General features: G+C 49.6%; 1 protein-coding gene across 4 annotated transcripts; it reads left to right on the top strand.

Annotated features, from left to right (window-relative positions):
• The first annotated feature begins 191 nt into the window (after positions 1-191).
• On the top strand, positions 192-8,481 carry TMEM176A (transmembrane protein 176A). 4 transcript variants are annotated; one of them, XM_031025440.2, is made up of 7 exons: positions 192-554; positions 1,280-1,481; positions 1,955-2,065; positions 3,128-3,184; positions 3,340-3,561; positions 4,098-4,208; positions 7,334-8,481. In XM_031025440.2, the coding sequence occupies exons 1-7, from the start codon at positions 331-333 to the stop codon at positions 7,544-7,546; spliced, it is 1,140 nt and encodes a 379-aa protein (XP_030881300.2). In that variant the 5' UTR covers positions 192-330; the 3' UTR covers positions 7,547-8,481. The 4 variants fall into 4 exon arrangements, with proteins under 4 accessions (XP_030881300.2, XP_081655986.1, XP_030881301.2 ...); XM_031025441.2 differs by lacking the exon at positions 7,334-8,481 and adding an exon at positions 4,571-6,543 and having other exon boundaries at positions 399-554; XM_081799862.1 differs by having other exon boundaries at positions 468-554; positions 1,284-1,481.
• The last annotated feature ends 15,197 nt before the right edge of the window (positions 8,482-23,678 follow it).

Below are 23,678 nucleotides of genomic sequence, written 5' to 3'. Positions count from 1 at the left end.
GACCTTCAGCTTTGCAACTTCCCAGAAAACAGCTAGGGCAAAGGGGCCCCTCTAGGGGGATTCCATCTTGAGTAGATAACCAGGCTGGTGAGAAAGGCAGAGTGCACGCATATGAGTGCACACACACACACACACGCACGCACACTCATACGGACTCTCACAACACAGACGGGGCCCACACTCACAGCACCTGCAGACCTGTGTTGAGAAAGCACCTGCCCAAGTGGTCATGGGGGACTGGACAGCTTCCCGGGGTTTCCCAGGACTTATCAGCTTTATGGGCTCCCAGGCCACCCACCTCATGCCCACGCTCCAAGCCAGAGCCCAGGGATGGGCTGGCAGCTGGAAACCCCCCACACAGGGGCCCCTCTGCCTGGCTATCTTCCAGAGAGGTTGCTGCTAAAGTTCAGCAAGCCCCTCCTCCACCCTGCCCTTCTGGTGCTCCACCAACCTCCTCCTCCATCCGCCTGGTTCCCAGCTCCAGCTCCCGCTCAGCCCAGCCCAGCTGGCCATCCCTGTGGCACACTCAGCCCCGGGGACCCTAAGGAGAGCAGGTGAGGCGGGGCCGACAGCCAGGCAGCCCTTTCCCAGGACACTTCCCCACTGGACTCCTCACCTACCCCCTCACAGGCCTCCAAAGCCTGGCCCAGAGCTTGTTGGGAATGGAGAGAGGGAGGAACCAACCACCAGTGGACCATGGACTCTAGGAAGGTGGCAGGAGTAGAGACCAGGTGTCCCTGTTTGATGCCAAGTCAGGCTGGCCTTGACCTCTACCTTCACCTGCAACTGGTTCCTTCATTGTTGGGTGGGGGGAGCTTCAACAAGCCAGGTGGTGTGGAGTGACTATTGGTGGAGAGGGAGGTACTTAGGAGCTGAGGGGTGTCCCCAGGCCCATCTGCGGAGTAGCTACAGCAACAGGAGCTCAACAGGCAGTGGGGCCTGGGGTTCTGCCCCGTAGCCTGAGGGCTCAGGGTGGGGGTTGTGACAGCAGGCTGGCGGAAGAGGGTGGAGAGGTGAGGACTGCAGGGCACTGCTTGGTCCAGACCCTGACGCCGTGGGAGGATGAGGGGACAGCAGATCTGGGGGGAAGGGGGAGGTTCCAGCGGGCTCAGCGGTCGCCACTGTACCAGCAATCAGGCTGTCCTGACGCGACACCCTGGAGAAAGGGCCAAGGACATTGCTCTGTGACCAGAGACCTCCACCAGTCCCAACGGCCAATGGGATCTTTGAACACATCCTGCCAAATTTTCCTCGCTCACGCTTCCTTCCTCTCTCCCAGACAGATGTCCGCAGGCATGGGGACAGTAGACGGTGGTGAGGCGGACCCTGGGACCCCACAGCCCACCCACATCCACGTGCACATCCACCAGGAGTCAGCTCTGGCCACGCTCCTGATACGTGGGTGCTCCCTGCTTCGGTCCCCTGCCCCTGGTGCCACCTCCCAGACCTGGGGCAGAAGCCGGCTGCTGGTGGCATCCTGGGTGAGTAGGGGCCCAGAGGGGCGCCCAGGCTCCCCGTGTCAGGAGAAGAAGACCCTCCTTTTGCTGTGCACGCTCATGGCCAACCTCTCGGAACTGGAAGCTCAGCCAGTTTTATCTCCTTATTAGAAATCCAGATCGCCTGTGATCTATTTCTGACTTTTTTTACTCACTTACTGGCCTTCTCAATAAAAGCTGAAGGAGGGTGGGCTTTGGACTAAAAGGGTGCAGGGGAGCCATGGCCATTTACAGTCCTAGCCAGTGGAGCCCTGAGCCGCCCTCTCCCCTCTGCCAGACCTAGCGTGGGCTGGCTCACCCTCCTCCTTCCCCCTTCCCCTCTTTCTCCTTCACATGGTTCCTGTTGTTTATACCTGGAGTGGCAAGTCCTTAAAGCTGCTTGAGACGTGGGGGCAGAGTGTTGCTCCTGGGCCCAAGGATCTGGGAGCCAACTTCTTAGGTTCTTCTTCTTCCTCCAGGTGGTGCAGATCGTACTGGGGGTGTTGAGTGGAGTTCTGGGGAGCTTCCTCCAAATCTTCTATGGCTGCACCTTGTGTGGCTCAGGAACTGCCCTCTGGACAGGGGCTGTGGTGAGTCGGGCAGGAGGAGGGTTGATGGGTCAAGAAGGGACAGATTCGCCTCCTGTCAGAGGTGATAGACCGTCACTATCACCATCACCAGGATACTATAAAATGTCAGCAGTCGAAAAGCCCCGAAGTCATCGAGGCTGATTCGCTGTTTCTACAGATGAGAAAATAGCCGAGGGAAGTGGTGGTCTGACCAAAGTCACTTGGCCAGCTTTCGTGGTTTCCCGCCAGCCTGGCCGCCTCCCCCCAGGTTCAGCAGCAAACATCAACAAAAGACCTAGGACCCAGCTCATTTCCAGACACTTGCATTGAGATGGGGAGGCAGAACATACCAGAAAGGGTATAGTCTACAAGATAAGGTCAACTCCTGGTCATTTCCCATAGCTCTCTGCAGGTCCTCCACGCGGTGGGAATCTAGTGGGTGCCACCAAAGGACAGTGGTGAATGTCCACAGGTGGGTGTGTGCGATCTGCAATAGGGGCTTGGGGGCAGGTCATGGTAGCACCAAGGGGCCCTTCGGCACACCCACACTCACAGAATATTGACTGAGAGAAGAGCCAAAAGTAATCATCCTCGTCCACCCAATGGCAAAACACTCAGATTAGTTACAGCATCACCAAACAGGATTCGAATCCATCTGTCCCCCGGGATGCACCAGACTTCCTGTTCTGTCGGCCCAGGTGCCGGGACAGGCGCCTGGACCAGAGGCCACCCACAGACCCATCCTGCACTGAGAGCTTCCCCAACAAGCTAGGGCTTCCACACCTCCATCTGGAACCGCCATAAAACACCATTGCTTTAAAAGGAGGGTTTTGGAGAAGGGAAGGAGGGGTCTTCAATGTCACTAAAACAGAGGGTCCTGCCACCTCGGGAGTTTGACCCAGGCCTAACTAACTACAGACAACAAAGCTTAGCTCAAAACCTCGGGTCCACATGGAGTGTTCCAAGGAAGGACCGGCCGATGGTTGGCTCTGTCCGTGGGGGTTACAAAGGGAAACAGAAGCAGGCAGCTGGAGGGCTTGTGTCTCCTGGGCTAGCCCCGGTCCTGCTTCCATCTGTCCCCAGGCTGTGCTGGCTGGAGCTGTCGCCTTCATTTACGAGAAACGGGGTGGCATCTACTGGGTGAGTTTGGGGAAGGGCAGGGGTGGGACGCCAGGCCCAGAAGTTGGAGGCCGGCCCAACCAAGCCTCCTGCCCGGAGCCCACCCGTGCCTCCCCGGCTGGGCTCCCGGAGAGACTGAGTCTCCAAGGTCTCATTCTGCCTCCTCTCCTCACCAGGCCTTGCTGAGGACCCTGCTCGCCCTGGCAGCTTTCTCCATGGCCATTGCCGCCATCGTCATTGGGGCTCGTAATTTCTATGAGCACCGCTTTTATTTTAGAGACTATATCTGTCATGTCTCCTCGACGGCCTGGTCCCAGGCCACCACGCCCCCTAGCACCGCAAGTCCAGAAGAAGCCAGAAGGATGCACCTGTGCCTCTCCTACCTGAGCATGCTGAAGGTGGGGGTGGGCGTGCAGAGGAAGGGGTGCAGCAGGCGCTGGGCAGGGAGGGCCAAGACGGTAGCTCATGTCACCTGTTCCACACCCAGCTAGACGACTGTCACCACAGCTGTGGCATTGAGCAGACTAGAAACAGTCCCTGTGCTTGGCGGTGTTCCAGACTCATGGAAAACACAAACATCGAAATAATCATAAATGAACCAGTGTTGCAAGGGTGCAAAGTGCTGCAGAGGGATTAAATGCACGTCCTCCCTGGATCCTCTTCAGCCTTCGGGCTGCCAGGGCACCGAATCGTAGCCCGAGCCTGTCACTGTTCAGATGAGGACACTGAGGCCTGATGAGAGGGGTTTCTGGCTGCTCTCTGCATGCTAGACTCGTCAACACCCCCTCCCTCGTGCAGGGCTCCTTCCTCAGCGCCTCCAGAAGCTACAGATGTGAGGATGAAGGGGGAGAGAGAGGCCCTGTGTTGGAAATGAGGGAGAGACAGAGATGGCACAGTCACTCTGGTGCCAACAGCTTTGGTCCTCTGTCCCCAGGCCCTGTTCATAAGCTTTCCGGTCATGCTGTTGGGTGTCTGGGTTCTGCTGCTTCTGGCATCTCTGGTGCCCCTGTGTCTATACTGCTGGAGAAGGTCCAGATGTAAGAAGGTGAGTCCCTAAAGTATGTGTCTGTGTTTGGGCGGCAGGGGTGTCCAGAGGAGCAGAGATGGAGAAGGCGTGGCTTGGGGAGGGAAAGGGACCCTTACAGTGAGTCCCAAGGGCCATCGTGCCTATGTTTCTACCCCAGTGGGGGCCCAGCCCGAAGAGCCCCTGTCCCTGACCAAGTGGCCCCCAGGACAAAGACCCCAGGAAGTCAGGAAAGTCCGTATCCATGGTGGGACGCTGGGGCTCTTGGCGTCAGGTACTATAAGGCTAGTGCTGGATCCGGCTGGCTCCAGAACGAAGCTGTGCTGGAGGAAAGAATTTGCACCTCCTCTCCCTACACTATCCTGCCCCTCTGCCTCCCTCAGGAAACAGACCAGAAGAAACTGCTGGAAGTGAGTGAAATCTAGCTCTGCTTCTCCTGAGTGCTCATGCCTGGACTCTTTCTGGACTGGGCGTCCCTGTCTCTGGCTCCTGGGAGAAGGACCGGGCTGGGGAAAAGGGACCCTGCACTAGCTCTAGTTATCCTTCCTTCCCCCTCCCCCACCCCTGCCATGGCCAAGCACTGCCACGGCCCCCTCCACCAATCATCACACCACTCTTGCCCATTTCTGGCTCACCTTTCACACTCCCGCCCTGCTTCACGGCCCCTCATGAGCAGTGATGACAATAAGCTGTCCTGTTGTTTCTCCCAGCTTCTTGCTTAGTTATTCCAGGGAATTTCTCTTGGCTGGGCAAGGCAGAGGAGGATGAGCCAACACAATCCTACAATGCTCCTCCATCTCCCAACCTCCCATCTGGGTCAGGAGTTGCCGGCCTTGAAAGTAAACTCTCTTGGAGGCTGGTTCTGGGACTGGAGGTCCAAATGCCTGCGCACCAAGGGTGAAGGGGGCAGGGACTCTGAGCCCCTCTCCCTGAAATTCAGATTTAAGAGACTGAACGCTGGGCAAACTGAGAATTGGATTTTTTTTTTTTTTTGGCTGTTTGGAAATAGTAAGAAATAGATAATATAACGCCAAAATGCAGTCACTTTGGAAATATTTCGTGAAAAACAGACGATGACATAGGAACCCTGAATACATCCCATGAAAAAGTACCCACGACTGCGAGACACGCCACGAATCATGTATGTTTAAGGTCGTGGCTACCTTGAATAGGCCCCAAGAGAAGTAGGAGCATGAATTCAGAGGGCTGAGTCTTGAAATTAGTATCATGTCCGCAAGCATGCACACACTCAGTGCTCCACTGGAAGGATCCGCAGGACTCCACACAGGGTTGTACATGGTGGCCACACAGTAACACTGTTCAAAGGTGGACTTTGAGACCAGAAAACGAAGAGGCCACTCCATAAAGTTTACACACAGTTTGATTCAGGCTCACGTACTGACGGGCGGTCCACGGCAGCTACAGAGTTACTCTCTGCAAAGTCCAGACATCAGTCCTCAGATTTTGTAGAGCGACCACACATGAAGAAGGGCGCTGTCGTGAGATCAAAGGGTTCACATGCACATCAGACAGCTTGCGTGCTCCTAATTGACAGCGACCCTTCATTTAGACCTTGTGGCACTCCTGTGCATCAGGAAGGGGAAAGACTATGTTATCTCTAACAGATGGGGGGCTCCCTATCCCGACCTTGGCTGGCATTTCTATCTAGCAAACATGAACAAGATGGGGGGCCAAGGACGAAGCAGTATTGTCAGCTCTGCTACAAACACATAGGCAGTGTTTCTGCTCAAGGAAGCCCACTGAAGACTCAGAGCCCAGGGTTTTTACTGGAAGCTCTCAAATAAAATACATAAAAAAAATCTTTAAACACATCAGAGTAAAATTTCAGACCAAGAGAATGTATTAAAAGCAGTCAATGGCAGCATTATATCACATCCTTCCTGGCAAGGAATGAGTAGATTAAAGGGGTACGAGGTCTTTGTGTTGTTTGGAAAAGAAGTAAAGATGTTGCTTATATTTAGCATTTGTCAGCTCATTCATTTATGTGTTCATCCACTTAACACCTAAATTTAAGTGTTTTAGTAATTCAATAGTAATTCCAAAAAAATAGGGGAAAAAATCATAAAACTTTAAATTTCAGTTTGGAGAAAACTAGAGAATGAGAAAAAATTCAGTTAATAAAAAATAAGAACGGAGAAAAGATAAAAAAAAAAAACACAAAACATTTTAAAAAGCAAAACAGGGGCGCCTGGGTGGCTCAGTTGGCTAAGTGTCCGATTCTTGATCTCAACTCAGGTCTTGATCTCAGGGTCATGAGTTCAAGCTCTGCATTGGGCTCCACACTGGGCATGGAGCCTACTTAAAAAAAAAAAAAAAAAGGCAAAACAAATAGAAAGCAGACAATAGAAAATGGCTATAAATTAAGTTATACGAGTATTTGCAGTAAGTACAAATGGACTAAATAATCCCCTTAAAATGCAAAGATAGACTGCATTTTTATAAAATTCATCCATATGCCGTTTACAAGAAACACATCTAAAACAAGGGTACGGAAAGATTTTGACAGTAAGAGGACATAACAATTACATATTGTTTATATAATACAAATATTTTTGTTATATAACAAATAAGTTGCTACAGCTCTGTTAAAATCAGACTCTGAGGCAGAGAGCATTCCTACGGATGAAGAAGCCACTGTGGTCCATCCGGCAGGCACTCTCTCCTTCCTTCTCCCGTTTCATCCATTCCGTCCCGGAGCCATCCTGTAGCAAGAAGGGTACTATCCATGGGCTGGAGATGGTGCAAAGGAAGCCCCAAGGAGCGAGTGCCTTCTATAGCATAACTGCATGTGCCAAACCAGCCCTGGATTGCTCACCTTTTAATATGTGTATATGAGAAAAATTAATTCCTTACTGATTTTAAAGAAAGAGAAAACAGCTTCTTAAAGAAGCCATTTATAATAGCAATGAAACCGTAAGTTACTTACGACCAAATCTATATATTCAAGACATTAAGAAAATTATTGGGAAATGTTTACAAATACCTGAATAAATAGAAATACATATACCATGTCCATAGAAGGGAGGACTCAGTTTTCAAATGGATGCATAAATTCAGCGCAATTCCAATCAGAATCTCAACAGACTTTCTTAGTACTTGCTTATCCAATTCTCCAGTTGATACAGATCAAAAGACCAAGAAGAGCAAAGACAATCTCACTGTCCTGTGAAACCCAAATAAGGAGTTGGACAAGGCAGGCATTCGGACCAGAAAGCTCTCCAGCTGGCAGAGCCAAACCAGAGACAACAGGGAGAATGAAGCAGGCACTGTGCTCTGGACAAGTTCTGAGTCTGAAGTCAGAAGACCGGAGCACAAATCTCGGCACTGCCACTTACTAGCTCCTCAACCTTAGGTCAGTTACAAAGACCTCCTGGGCAATAGTCTTTTCACTTTCAAAATGGGAGCAATTATACCTAAAACCCAGGGATAATGGAAGGATTTAGTGATAAATATAAACCAAACAGTGTCTAAAAATTGGACACCTCGCAGTATAAATTTGTCGAACAAATGTGGATTACTTTCAAGAAGAAGCGCCATTTGGGCCTATGTGAATAAAATGAGAGTCAGAGGAGAAGAATTGAGGTATGATCAACCAGCATCAGATCAAAGGGTGAGACAGTCAGGCTCGTATTTTACTTGAATTGTCTGGACCCTGTGCATGGCCCCTCGGAATCCTACTACCTGTGTATGCCCAGGATGGTCCTATCTATATATATATATATATATAACCCACAGAAGGGTTCTGCTTTGCTCTGTTCGAGTCCAGTGAGTGGGAGTTCAGACACAATGACCCACTGACCATATTACTTCTGGCCCACAATACAGACTTGCCAGTGCCTCAGATCTGGTGAGTTCTACATTTCCCTAGACATGCTCCTGACTCTGCGCCGACTTCCACCAGAAAGGGTTTCCACAACTTGCAGGAGGGCAATCCAGTCTCCGATCTTCATGCAAGGCTGTCTTGACCATTCCCGACACACCTAGCTTTGTGCTTGCTCTTGGCTTCTTCAAAATCGAAGAATGTGTTCTTTATACCGACATATCTCAAAACTAAAATGAAAAGCAGGGAGATGGATAACAGGAAAATCAGGATAGCAGTTTCCTCCCAGCAGGGGTGAATGGGGAGGGGGAAGGTGTATCTACAGAGAACTGCATAGAGGTCTACTATAGTGATCACAGTTTCTTCTTAACCTAGTTGGTGGACACATTATGATTATGATTATGAAAACTGCACATATCTATTTTCTATCCTCTTCTGTATGAATGAGATAATCACAATAAAAAGTACACATCAGGACTTCCTTTGCTTGAGTTAATTTCAAGACAATGTAAAACAATGACTAGTGCAAAAGTTATTAATTCTATCAACTGGTGTAAAACTTATCAGTGATAATCAAATAGACCTTTTTTCTTCAGGATGCCCAAATTCAGAAAAGGATCAAAAGCAGGCGAAGACAATGGGAGACAGCTGCCTGTTCAGGGGTCAGGGGTCCTCAGGAATGGTGGGGGTGACAGAGTAAGGCTGATCGTGAGCCCCCCAAACCACTCTATCTGTCACGGTCCAGAAGTGTTTGATAAAGGGACTATGTACAAGGGGGCCAGCAAAGTGTAGGAAGCTATAAGTGACAGAACCATACTGGGGTTTGTAACCAAGGGCAGTGGCAGGGGGAGGTGGGGGGATCAGAGAGGATGTCATTACCCTTCAGCCCAAAAGATGAGGAAAGGGAACACTGTGTCTCAGCCAGAGACGGAGAAAGCTGATGGAGGTGGTGCTTGATTTGAGCTGTCACCTTCCCAGAGAAACACAGCCAGCCTGAGATGACCTTTCAGGGAGGGATCCTAGGGAATAAATACCCAAACTACCCCACTCTGATCTCTTGCTAGTGTTCCCTATTGACCAAACCCAACATCATAGAACATGAGAGCTTACTGATGTGATCAACGTAAGACTCTCTTTGGGGGCACAGAGAAAGCTAGAGAAAGGTAGAAAGACTGTCTGGAGAGGCAAATGAAAGCTATCCAGAAGAATGACTTTTGTTTGTGTGAAGAAATATGGTTGAAAACTTCCCAAATTTGGTGAAAGCCATAAACCTCAAGATTCAGGAAGCGCAATGAACCCTACACAGAACAAACTCAAAGAAGTAACACGCATAGATTTGTCAGGATCAAACTGCTAAAAACTAAAGACAAAGAAAAAATCTTGAAAACACCCAAACAAAAATGACCCATTACCTATAGAGAAGAATGATCCAAATTTCTGTGGTTTCTCATCAGAAACCATGATGGCCAGGGAAAGTGGCACAATATTTTTTGTAATTGTTAAGTACAGGCACAATGTGGTATAGAAACATCTTAGTGTGACTGAACAAGGTGTAGCACAAAGGAGGTCTGGGGGGCAATGGTACTGTTCTTTATCCTGATCATGGTGTTGGTTATGCGAATCTATGCATGTATTAAAACTCACAGAACAGTTCATGGAACAAACAAAAAGGTCAGTTTTACCATAATGATAAAGAGATAAATTTGGGATTATTTGCCTGTCTCTATCTCAAAATCTCAGAGTCATTTCCATATATATATATCTTCATTTTCCCCATCAAAACAGATACTTCAAGATTGTGATCTTAGCTGTATTTTCAAATAAACACATCGTTTTTGAGGGGTTTTAGCATGGGTTTTTGTTTTTTAATGAAAAGCAGGGATGGCATGACATCTGATTTCCTGCAGAAAAGAAACCAAAGACCAGGAACTCTGTGAAGCTGCTGTGAAGGAGGGAAGGGAAGAGGGGTAGGGGGACTGAGGGGGAGCTGTGGACGTGGCTTGTAAAGGAGCCAGGTTTTCTCCGAGGCTCAGATCTGCCAGATGCAATAAACAAAGGAGGTTTTGCCAGATTCCGACAGTAAAACACCACTTCTGAGCAGAAGGGTGAACTGAGTTGACATTCGTTTATCTGAATGAAGAACAGAAAGAACTTACATCCAGTCGAGCCATAAAAGGACTGATTTAGAAACCAGATGGAAGAGAAATCCGTACCATCTTTAGCTTGAGGAAGTAATTCACCAGGGTCTTTATTTTAACTTTGCAAACATTTCTTATGACAGTATGTTTTCGAAACTTAATAGTTGAGTTCAAAAACAAAATTAAAGCAAGATTCGATTTAAATTCAAATCCCCAATTCCATAACTGAATTCCCCCTTATAAGTCACGTAGATGTGATTAACCTTGCCACCTAGTGGCTACTAAAAGTTTTCTTTCTTTTTTTTTTTTTTTAAAGATTTTTATTTATTTATTTGACAGAGACACAGTGGGAGAGGGAACACAAGCAGGGGGAGTGGGAGAGGGAGAAGCAGGCTTCCCGCTGAGCAGGGAGCCCGATGTGGGGCTCGATCCCAGGACCCTGGGATCATGACCTGAGCCGAAGGCAGACGCTTAACAACTGAGCCACCCAGGCACCCCTACTAAAAGTTTTCTTCAGGAGAAACCAGAAAAGAAAAAAATAACTTTTTCATAACAATGCTTTGAAAATGGTTAATGCATTTTTGAACAAATATCTACTAATACCCCCATGCCCCATGTGGCAGGCACTGTGGGTGCTGGAAATGAAACTGTGAACAGGTTGGACAGTCGCCTACCTTGCCCAACCCAGGTGACACTGAGGAGTAAGAGCCAATAAATCATGACATTTCCTCTGCCTCCATCAGGCATGCCCTGACGCCTGAGCCAATTGGTCAGAATCATGTCATTATACACCCAAAACTCCAAAAGTAGAGGGCGGGTGGGGCGCTTCCTACCCCTCCACAGTCTCCAGTCAGTTTTCTCCCTGCCCCACCTCATCTGCCCCACCGACACAATTCAGAAACCAGATGTCCCAGTTCTGAGCTGGACTCACCCCGTCACAGCCCACCCTGCCTGAGCATCCACAGAGATCTTAGCTCAGTCCTGCCCCACCCTGGCCAGTGACACACTGTTCTGCCGACTCACTGAAAGATCTTCCACACTCAACAATGGTGAGGAAGCAATCTTCAGGAAAGCTGTTCTTGGAAAATTGGAGTCCACAGGAGAAGCACCCCAGGAGTGGCCTCTCCCTCCCCCACCAAGCCAAGTCTTCAGTGGCAAAGGAATCTGCCCACCCCACAGTGGAGCAGGGTGTCCCAGGCCCCAAAGCAGAACGCCCTGAGAACATAGCTCCAAGCCCCCACAATCTGGTCACCATCAGCTCAAAAGACAAGAAAGGTTTCTTAAATGGGACACAAAAAGCATTAGCCATTAAAGAAAAGACTGATAAATCCAACCACATTAAAATTAGAAACTTCTGACCCTCAAAAAATGAATGAAGAAAACAAAAAGATAAGCCACATAACAGGATAAAATACTTCTCAGTACATACAGTTAACAAAGGGCCAGTATCGAGAATGTGTTACGTTGAACCATATGAAACTGCCATTTTTTGTAGGTCAGAATGGTCAAATACCAGCGATTTCATGTGGTTCAATCTAATATAAAGAATTCTTACAAATCGTAAGGCAGACAACTCAATTTAAAAAAATGGTCAAAGATTTGAGCAGACACACTACATAAGAGGAAATCCAAATGGCCAATAAGCTTACACAACGTGCTTAACTTCATCAATATTCAGAGAAAGGTAAATTAAAGCCACAATAAGATAACATAAGCTAATCAGCCATATTTGGCAAAAATGTTAAAGTCTGACAATATCAGTTATTGGGGAGGATGTGGAGCAGTGGACAGTCTCATACATACTGCTGGCAGGAAAGTAAACCCGTCCAACTACTTTGAAAAACATGCATGAGCTCATAAAATAGAGATATATGGCTTATGGCTCCACCATTGCATTCCAAGGTAAACCCTCAGGTGCACGTGCTTACCAGCACATATGTACAAAAACGTTTATAGAAACATTGTTCATAACATCCCAGACTGCAAACAAGCCTAATATCTAGCCTCAGCAGAATGGAGATAATAAATTGTTGCAACTCCCAAAGTAGAAAACTAGAGAGCAATGAACAACCCACAACTATATGAAATTGAGCAAAATATTTATGCAAGGTACAAAAAAAAGTCTTCAGTAAGATTCTGTTTATATAAAATTCAAAACAGGCAAAACCAATCGATATCCTTTAGGAATACACACATAGAGGGCAAAACACTAGTCTAGAGAAAAGAAATGGAGAGAACCATCACACGGGTCACCTGTGGAGTGAGGGAGAGAGGGAGGGGTCGTTAGGAGGGGATTGGAGGTGCTTCTGGGGCAGTGGGCTATTACTTGATTTAGAGGTATGTAAGCTTGCTTTATAATTAATCATACAACATATTTATATGTTTAATGTTCATTTGTATATGTGCTGTATTTTACAATTTAAAAGAGAGATATGGGCGCCTGGGTGGCTCAGTTGGTTAAGCGACTGCCTTCGGCTCAGGTCATGATCCTGGAGTCCCAGGATGGAGTCCTGCATCGGGCTCCCTGCTCAGCGGGGAGTCTGCTTCTCCCTCTGACCCTCCCTCCTCTCATGCTCTCTCTCTCTCATTCTCTCTCTCAAATAAATAAATAAAATCTTTAAAAAAATAAAATAAAATAAAAGAGAGATAAAGAACTCAAAATTCTGCCAAATTCAAAGCTCTGTCAACAAATCTTAACAGGAATACACATTTCATTGAAGTGGTATAGTGACCTGGGTAGGAATTTATAGATTCTAACCTGACTTGAAAATCAGAAATCATATGACCCGTCTCTGAGAGGGGACGCTCAATGACCATCTCCTTTAAGTTATAAAATCCCCCTTTGGACTCTAAATAGGGCTCAGGGTGTCCCATTACTGTGACAGACATGGATGCAGACACATCTCAGTCAGGTACTTTAGTTGTTAAGAAGTCTCAGCAAACTGGAAACACACTCCCGCAAATTGGGGACCACAATCTAAAAGATGAATTCGTATGTCGAACAGCACTTTCACGGAGAAAAAAATAAAACCAACATCGGGGATGTCCCTACTTCCCAAAACGTCTGAAATCAGAAATAGCTTTTTTCACTGGAAAGAAGCTGAGGCTAGACGTAAGGACTGAATGAAATGAAGAAATGCTACCGTAGCTAGAAACCACCGCTACCTCCACTCCCGGAGAGAATGAACTCCCCATTCCATTGTTGAATTCCTAAAGGGTAGCGTGGTTTGGATGAGATGAAAGGAATTTAGGAGGGTGGTGCTATTCCCCGGGACATACAAGCCTGTCCCTGCCATGCAGGGGAAATCAGCCCCGGGCACAATGCCTGCCCACGGTGGGCAGGCATGCAACATTCTCTGAGTGCATCCGAAACCAGCACACAGGACACAGGGGTTTCCAAACTCCGCGAAGCCGCCCTACCCCGACACGAGGTGGCGCTGTTCGCAATCCCGGCGGGGTGGGAAGGCGGGGCTTAGAGCGCCGGGTGTGGCCACATCCTCGTAGCCAATGGGCAACCTTCCTGCTGCTCACTCTCTAACAGCCAATGAGCAGGGAGCGGTGGTCTGGCCGACGGAGAGGACACGCCCCGACGCACCGTGGGCTTTCTCCGACCCGGGGAGCGAGGGAGCCTCTGCCCTAACGGGGGCCGGCGCCCAAAGATGTGGCCTTGCAGGGAGCCCCCGCTCCCGAGCCCCATCCCCCGCCGCCCGGCCTGACCGGCGGCGCCCTGCTGGACGGAACCTCCAAGGGCTGCCCCGGGAGCACCCACCCGTCCTGGAGCGCCTGGGGTCAGGCGGGAGAAGGGACAGCCCCTGTTGCACGGCCCGGGGGTATATGCAATCACGCCGACCCCACCTCGACAGACTTGCCCCCATCTACGTCTGCAACCCTTTCTCAAATAGGCGACCTCCCCTCGCTCAGGAAGCCCCCATCCGACACTCTACCCTGCGTGTTCTTTGCAGTGGCCTGACCTCCCCAACTAGAACGTAAACCCTGGCTCAGGAGTGTTTGCATCTCCCCATAGTCCTTATCAGAGGATGTCCTAGGGAACGGGTCTCTTTAAACATTACCCAGCTCAGCCTAACTCCTAGGAGGATGCTGGTTCCCTTTGCCTGATCGGAATAGAATGAGGCTTTCCCGTCACTCCCTTACCTGGGAAAAAAATTGGATGGCAGGTGGTACAGAATTACTTTGGGATTCCAAATACTTCAGGTTAGTCTTGTCCATCATCCTGAGCATGATGTTCTCTGCCTGAGGGCACATGGACTGAGTCCCCCTGAGGCACATAGGTTGAATTTGGGTGCTCAGAATAGAAGATGTGGAAACCAATTAGGTTCTGACCTGGAGACTTGGTTTAGGAGCATTCTTCCTAACAGAGCACGTGGCCAGATTTGAAGACAAAAATAAAAGTGAGGTACTTTTGCACTGGGTTTGCAGTAGAAGATGGACTCACTCGTGACCACCGTGAGCAACAGAAACTAGCCCCAGGTTTCATATGGTTTCAGAAGAGAACCCTGGCTCACCATAGGAAGGCCGCCAAGGAATACGCTGGGAATATCCAGGAGAGCCTGGATATCAAGTGTCTGTCTCGCCAGCCTCCAGTGACTGCCATGCCAGGGACCAGGAACGGCTCCAGACTTCCTTACTTGCCACTGTGGCTTTTCTGGTTGACAAAGGTGAAGCCGGAAGAAGAAAGGGAGTGCCGTGTTCTTGTGGATGGAAGCACTTTCCTTCCATTGTGCTCAGACTCGGGGACCCAGACCCAGTCTACGGACAGGACACCAGGATTCCTGAGTGTGCTGGAAGCTCTTGCTCCTCCAGACGTACTTCCCGTGCTTTTCACCCTGCCCTTTGCCCTCCAGGCTGGCCTTTATGGACTGCATTCACGGGCTCCCTCATGCCATGGGTTCAGCGCCTAGGTGGCCCTGACAGGTAAATGAGATCACCTTTGAAAATAGTCCCTTCTTTAACTCTCTTCATTCCCCCTGTGAGAATGCCATCTGTTTCCTAACAGGACCCTAGTTGGCATGCTGAGTTTTCTTTTACTGTCCTTTGACCCTGGAGTCAACCTCACTCACTATACAAATATAGTATCTACAACATGCCAGGTCTGAGCTACGCACCAGGGATGCAGGGATGAAAGACAGAGATTAAAGTCAGTCAGTCGGCATCAGGGATGACGGCTGCCTTGGAGGTCAGTGCCGGGCGGGGGCATAGCCTGGGAAGGAAGTGGTCAAGGGGGCACCACCGAGTCGAAGACAGTGAGGCAAAGATGGGGGGACGGGGCAGAAAGGTTCCAAGCAGAGGCAGCCTGCAGGGACGTGGGAGGGAGCTGCGGGCCGCTGGGCATTGCCAGGGAGCGATGGGAGTCCCAGGTACCACTGCAGCTGCCTCGGATGTAACAGGAGCCAACCTGAGGGAGCCCTCCTGGCGGACGTGGACATGACAGTGAATGCTCAGATTTCCATGGTGCAAAGGTCCTTTTGGCGGAGATCGACAGATTGGAGGAAGCAAATTTGGGAGCCGGGAGGCCAGTAAAGGTCTCCTGCAGGAATTGGGGGGAACCGTAATGACCACAAAAGGGGGAGTGGAGTGCGGGTGAGAGATGAAGCAGCTGTTCTGGAAGGGGACTCGCTGGTGTGGGCGGGGACAGGGGCGGCCAGAGAAAGAAGTCCCGGTCTGGCAGGACTGTCAGATGTCAGGCCACACCACTTAGGTGGACGGCGCTGGCATTCCCATGATAAAGGAGGCAAGAAACCTGGGTGGACGGTGTGTTCGGCTTGGAGTTTGTTGAGCTGGAGGTACCAATAGGATAAGCAAATGAAAATGCCCGTGAGGATATGGGATATAGATCTGAAGCTCCAAATAGTCTAGACCACAGTTAGGCACTTAATAATCATTTTTAAAGACATTGGAGAGGGCCACCTGCGTGGTTCAGTCAGTTAAGCATCTGACTCTTGATTTCAGTTCAGGTCTTGATCTCAGGGTTGTGAGTTCAAGCTCCACGTTGGGCTCAACTCTGGGCCATGGAGCCTACTTTAAAAAAAAAAAAAAGACACTGGAGAAATGGCCAGGAGTCCAGACAAGCTTCCTGCTTCTGGGCTGTTTATTGAGAAGGAGCCCAGTGAGCAGTAACTACAATGCCGAACGTTTCTCCTGCTCGGGCTATGTGCCAGACACTATACCAAGTATTTTATAACAAGTCCCTTTCCCTCCCTTGTGGTAATCCTCCCAGCAACCCTCGGAGGTGCTGACTAGCGAGATTCCCATTTTACAAATGGGAAACTAACCTCAGAGAAGTTAGGTGACCTGCCCAAGGCCACACAACTAGGAAATGTCATAACTCATGGTTGGATCCAGAGAGTCTGACTCCTGACCCTGGGCTTTTTATTCATTTTACTAAATGAACACCTCCATTACTCAGTCTACACCACGATTTTCTTTTTATATCTTCATGTTGTTTACCTCCAAGGACAAGGAGGCCATAAAGATAAGGCTAGAATTAACTACCCTCTTTCTACAGACCGTGAGTTCTCAAATCTGGATCTGTCCTAGCTTTGCCGCCCCCACGAATGCTGAGGCAAACACAGGGGGATAGAGCCCTTCGGCTAGTGCTGACTTACCTCCTCACTCCACTCCAGATGATTGGCATTTCAAGTCAAGTAAACAGCTGTGCAGAAAATCCAGGTGGGGTGTGACTTGTGCTGTGAGAGATAAAGAGGCAAACCCACGCCCACTACTCCCTGTTTACAGCACTGCCCTCGCCCCTCAGTGCTGCCTCCAGGATGAAGTCCACGTCCCCTCCACATCTGGTCCCCGTCTGCCTCTCCAGCTGCACCCACCACTCCCTCCACAAAGCACACAACCTAGCTGTGCAGAACTGCTTGCCATTCCGGAACTTTCCAGCAAGGGTCAAGCTTCTGCCTTTTCCCCCAGTCTTTTACTATGAAAACTGTCAAACATACAGAAAGTTGGAGGGGAGTTTGCAGTGCAAACTCATATATCAGCCACTTAGACTCTACAACGAACATTTTACGAGATCTGCCTTATCCGTCCCTTTCTCCATTTTGTTTTTTGTGCATTTCAAGGCAAGTTGTAGACATGTATACACTTCAGCACAGAGTTCCATATTTGTTTTTGGTTCTTTGGTTTTCCCCTTTGAGATGGAATTAACCTACAAGGAAATGTACAAATCAGAGCTGTTTGTATTGGTTTTCTTGTTGCTGGAACAAATCCTCACACACTTAGTGTCTTAAAACAAAGGTATTCTCCTATAGAGAGTTCTGGGGGTTAGAAGTCCAAAATCAGACTGGCCCAAAGTCGAGATGTGAGCAGTTCAATCCTTCTGTGGGCTGTGAGCAGACAATCTACTTCCTTGCCATCTTCATCTTCTAGAGCATTCCTTGGCTCGTGCCCCCTTCCTCCAATAGCTCCAACCTCTTGCTCTCAGAGCCCCATTTCCTCTGACCTCTTGCCTCCCTTTTCTGAGGACTCCGTGGTTACACCTGGATGATCCAGGTTACACCTGGTTACACCTGGAAAATCCCCCATCTCCGTGTCCTTAACTTAATCACAGCTGTGCTGTTCCTTTTGCTCCATAAAGTTATTTATTCACAGGTTCTGAGGATTAGGGTGTGGTCATCTCGGAGAGCCATTTTTCAGCTTAGCACATGCACCATTTAATGAGTTTTTCCAAACGCATACACCTGTGTAAGCCAACCCCCTGTCAAGACATGGAACATCCCACCAGCCCCCGAAAGTTCCCTCATACCTCCTCCTGGCCAGTGCCATCTCCCACTCCCACTGCCCAGAGGCAACCACTGTTCAGATGTTTGGCCCCTTTTAGAACCTCCTAGGAATGGAACTGTACGGTATTTTGTCCTTTTGTATCTGGCTTCTTTCACACGAACAACGTCACTGAGACCCATCTCAAAGGGGTCAGTACCAGTCTGTTCCTTTTTATTACTGAGCAATCTTCTATCATATGAATCAATCACCATCGGTTTATCCATTCACCTGTTGATGGACTTCGAGCTGTTTCCACTTTTTTTGTCCATCTGTACTTTTGGACCAGCTGCTGACCGTGCTCCTTCAGCCCATAGCAGCCACCCGCCCCTGCATCGGCTCCTCTCACACACAATCAGCCCCACATTCATTGGCCTCACAAAGACTGTCCTCCTTCAAGGCCCAGCCCAAAAGGCTACCTCCTCGGGAGCATTTGGTAAACCCCTGCCCCACCCCCAAGACCAGTGGACCAACCGTCCCTCCTCCGTACCCTGGGCACACTTCGGTCTCTGCATCTGACCATGTGTGACCCTTACTTGTCTGCAGGCCCCTCTGTCCTCACTGAGGACCACATCCCCAAGAGCAGAGGCCAGAGCGTTCGTATCTGCACGTGGAACGATGCCTTAGGTCTGTGTGATGGCCTCCGGTCACTGTTTTCCCGGTCAGTGACTATCCAGAGGGGGTTTCCAGGCTCTGGCTGCCTTGGTTGGAAACCAAAACCCTAAAGATCACGGATACAGGGAGGGGTTCTCAAGGACAAAGCAGGTTGGACAGTCTCTCGTGAAACCGGGGGGGCACCGTGGAGCTCAAGCCCCTGGAACAGGAAGACCCTCTCGGCATGCTGTGCCCTTGTCAATGAAAGCCTAAGGGCAAACCCAGGACTAAAGCAGAATTGTGGCCCATTTCCTGAGCAACAGAAAAACCCAGTGATTAGAGAAACTCTGGGAGATATTCTTGGCATGGGAACCCATGAAGGGATTCGCCAACCTGATAACCAAAAGGCACAACATAGCCAAGACCTTGCTTCTTGGGGCAAGTGTCAGAGCCCCATGGCAGAGAAGCCTTTTCTACCCTGAGCGCTCGCAAATCTCCAAAGCCACAGAGGCCTATGGAAAACACTGGCTTATCAGCCCCTACAATTCTGGAAAAGCCTTGAATTGTGTCCAAACCAGAGGCAGCCCGCTAACAGACCTGAACCCACATTGGGCAGACCATTCAGCTCACACACTGGGAAGTCAGCGCCGTTCCTCGGGGGAACGCGCTGGAGCTCCGGCCAAGTGGCGCAAGTGAGGACTCTTCTTCCGTGCAGGCCCACCAGGCGTTCCTGCTGGTGCACCGTTAGACCCCTACTGTTGAGGGGCCCTTCAGCTGCCTGCTCTGTCTGGTCCAGAATGGAGACCAGGAACTTGAAAAGGAGGCCTCCCATGGATGGAATCTGGATTTGTCTGGGACAGATTCCGATGGCTTAAAATCAGAGATGAAGCACCTGTTTAGGTGCGAGAGTGTCTAATCCTACCCAAAAGAGCTGATTTTTCAGACTTGGGCCCCGCCTTCGAAAAATTATAATGCCGTTGAGATAGTAAGAGATATACTTGAATAAATGATACACTCAGATATTTGAAGAATTTTTTAAGTATGCATGAGCAAAGACAGGAGCATGCATACTAGCGCAGTGGGTCTTTTTGCTCACGCTCACCCTAACATAAACACAAAAGCTTCGGGCGCCTGGGTGGCTCAGTTGGTTGGGCGACTGCCTTCAGCTCAGGTCATGATCCTGGAGTCCTTGGATCGAGTCCCGCATCGGGCTCCCTGCTCGGCAGGGAGTCTGCTTCTCCCTCCGACACTCCCCCCTTTCATGCTCTCTCTCTCTCTCAGTCTCTCTCTCTCAAATAAATAAATAAAATCTTTAAAAAAAAAACAAAGGCTTCTTTCCAGAAACAAACTTGGAAGGGCTACTCATGCTGTTAAAGTGGGCTCAAGATAGGACTCTAGTACAGGACGGTGCCAATTGCCCCTTATAGGGCTTGACACCACTTTGTCATAAGGAAGAAATGTCCTTCAGGGATGACTGGAGGTTCCAGAGACAGAGAGACCCAAGTGAAAATCTAGCTGTGTCTCGGGATGCTGCCTATCGGCAGGATCGTGTCTAGGATGAAGTAAGGTCAATGCCCATGGAGTCCCAACCACAGTGGTGCCTGGGCCTCCGTGAGTGGTGGGCATGCTAGCGGGTCCTCCCTCCTTAGTAAGACACAGAACTTCCCACGCTAACTGTGGAGAAGAGCTGACCCGCGGCCTCGGCTTATCCCCTAAGGGCCCCCTCCTTTAGGTTCCCTGCCTGCAAGGCCCGCCTCCCTTCAACGAGAACACATGAACCCTTACCTCGCTTCCCCTTCACACAGCTCACTCAGGGAACCTTGTAAAACAAAACTGTGCCGGATCCTAGTGCGAAACAAACAGAGGACAGGGACAGAACCTAGCGCACCAAGCGTGGGCGCTGGTCCTGCAGAACGAGAGCCCGTGGAACACCCTCTCATTCTGTTCTCTCTGAGCCCATCACTACACCCACCACCCTCCCCGGCCCTAAGATATGCCTAGTGGTCTGGCTGTCAGTCTGAGCTGCTTGCCTGGGCCTCATCCAGCCCCGGACTGGTGTGGAAATGTATGATAATAAATCATCTTTCCCCCTTTAGCAAAAAGCCAATAAGAATAGTGGCAATAGTCATGATAATAAAAGAAGTCTCTAAGCTGGAGGAGAAGCACCTGGGGCACAAGCTCGGTGGGCCAGGAGCCTGACAAGTACTCCTGCCTTGCATGGTGCTGGTCACAGACGGGAGTGTGGGGTCTCAGGTTGCCCCCAGGGCGTCCCGCCTGGCCGCTGCCTTCTGCCATGCGGTGGGCTCAGCATCTTCGCCCTCAATCCTTCAGTCCCCGGCCCCCCTCCAGACTCACATGCCGTAACTTTGCAAGGGGGTGCTTGCTAGCCTGGCATCCCTTGCTTCAGCAAATGGGGAGTTGTTTAGGGGGAATGGGGCAAAAAGAGCAAAGCAGTCAAGGTAATGAATTGGAGCCAGCAAGGGTCAGCTCGGAAGCAGGTGTCTGAGACTTTGGCCTCATTAGCTGTTCCCTGTTTGCCGCTGCCACCCATCTGGCCCGAATATCTCCTCCTGCCCCCTGACCTGAGTCCCTCTGCAATTCAGCCTCACCCCTTAATCTTATCAACCCCGATCATCTCCCTTCATTCCTGTGCTGCGCCTGGCTGCCCTCCACGCTGCCCTCCATGCTGTCTCCCTGCCCTACCCCTCTTTGGCCTTCTGAATCCAGGTTTAAACCTTGACCTTCTAAAGCCAGGACCAGCTACATACATTGCACAACCCGGCATCAAGTGAAAATGCGGGGCCCATGTTCCAAAGTTAAGAATTTCAAGACAGCGCTAGTAGAGCATAGGTAAAGTGCGGGGCCCTTCTGAGGGCGGGACCCTGGAGGACCACACAGGTTCTATGTCCTTGAAGCCCGAGCTGACTTGCACCACTCTCAGCTGTCCTTGCCCTAACGGGCCTGTGACAACTTATAAAGACTCCCTCCGCAGTTGATCACCCCATTCTCTATCCATATGATCATCTTAATAGTAACCTGGTTGAGGGACTGCCTCAAACTAAAAAGCATCTAGAAACAATCAACAAAATGAAAAGGCAACTTAAGGAGTGAGAGAAATTATTTGCAAATCATAAATCTAATAAGGGGTTAATATCCAAAATATACAGAGAACTCGCACAACTCAGTAACAACAACAACAGCAAATGTGATATAAAAATGAGCAGAGGGGCTCCTGGGTGGCCCACTTGGTTAAGCGTCTGCCTTCGGCTGAGGTCATGATCCCAGGGTCCTGCGATCAAGTCCTGCATCGGGCTCTCTGCTCAGCAGGAAGCCTGCTTCTCCCTCTCCCACTCCCCCTGCTTGTGTTCCCTCTCTCGCTGTGTCTCTTTCTGTCAAATAAATAAATAAAATCTTTAAAAAAAGATACCACCTTATACCTGTTAGAATGGCTGTCATCAAGAAGACAAGTGCTGGGAAGGACCCCTCATGCACTGTTGGTGGGGATATAAGTTGGTGCAGCCATCATGGAAAACAGTATGGAGGTTCCTCAAAAAATTAAAAATACCACTACCTTATGATGCAGCAATCCCAACTCTGGGTATAAGTCCAAAGGTAATGAAATCAGGATCTTGAAGGTATATTTGCACCCCTATGTTTTTTTCACTATTATTCACGATAGCCAAGCTGTGGATACAACCCAAATATCAATCACCAGATGACTAGATAAAGAAGATGTGGTATGTATGTGCATGAATATTTTTATATTCCATTGTGTGTATGTGTGTGTGTGCATGTGTGTGTGTGTGTGTATTCAATGGAGTATTTTTCAGCCACAAGAAAGAAGGAAATCCTACCATTCGTGACAACATGGATGGACCTTGAGACCATCACACTCAGTGAAGTAAATCAGACAGAGAGGGACAAATACTGTATGATCTCACTTATATGTGGAATCTAAAAAATCCAAACTCGTAGAAACAGAGAGTAGAATGGGGATTGTCAGGGGCAGGGAGAATGGGGAGATGTTGGCTGGGGGTAAAAACCGCCAGTTTAAAGATGAATAAGTTCTGGGGATCTTGTGATTATAGGTAACAATGCTGTATTATATACCTACAAGTTGCCAAGAGAGAACTTAAATGTTCTCACCACAAAAAAAAGAAAAAGAAATGGTAGTTCTATGATGTGATGTGATGTGGGTGCTTAGCTAAGGCTAAGTGGTCATCGGATCGTAATATTTAAGTGCATCAAATCAACACACTGTACATCTTAAACTTACACAGTGTTGTATGTCAATTATATCTCAATAAAGCTGGGGAAAATAGTAACCTGGCTGAAACCTCACCATGTAGCATGTTTTGTTCTTAGACTGCCAACAGCAATTCATCAAAACTCTTCTGACATCTGGGTTTCTAAGGTCTCTTCCATCACCCTGATGCACAAGATCCATCCATTCATTCACTCTGAAAACGAAACAGGAGTGCCCATGGTGCTCCAGGCACTGTACTGGTTTCCTGTATATTTGAAGAAATGAAGATGCCTGCTTGAGTCCCGGACCTCAAGGAGCTGCTAGAGGAGGCGAGGCTGTGGCCGGACAGCGGCAAAGTGGCAGCAGAAGGCAGTGTGGGAGCCGGACCGCCCTGGAGGCAAAGAGAAGTCACAGCTGCCTGGAGAGTGTAGGACAGGTTGAGGGAGGGGCTGTGGTGCTGAGCCTGGGCTGCAGCAGCTGGGTAAGTGAAGGAGGAGAGAGAGGCTTTCAGGCAAGGGAACAAAGGGACAGAGGCCAGGAGTCCCCCCCCCCACCGCCACCATCCTGGCATGGTTCCGTGGCTGGACTGCGGGGCCGGGAGGTGCCTGGGAGATCAGGGGTGTGCCACGAACGAGATGTTCTCACAAAAGGTGGAAGACAGAGTGGGAGATCCAGGTGCGGGAGGGGGGAGGCTGTCCCCGCTTCTAGGTGCAAATCAGGAGGGTTTAACACAGGCCAGTGGTTCCCTGCAGGAGGGCATTTTTGCCCCCCAGGAGATACAGGCGCACCTGGGAGATGTTGCGGGTTCGGTTCCGACCCCCGCGGGGCAGCAGCTAATAGTGCCATAAAGCGGGTCCCGGGAATGTTTTGGTTTCCCAGTGCGGGGG

This window comes from Leptonychotes weddellii, chromosome 12 (assembly GCF_054177405.1).
Source record: "Leptonychotes weddellii isolate Sample4059 chromosome 12, ASM5417740v2, whole genome shotgun sequence".
NCBI lineage: Eukaryota > Metazoa > Chordata > Mammalia > Carnivora > Phocidae > Leptonychotes > Leptonychotes weddellii.
Note: the sequence above shows the minus strand (reverse complement) of the source record. Positions and strands in the feature narration are given on the sequence as shown.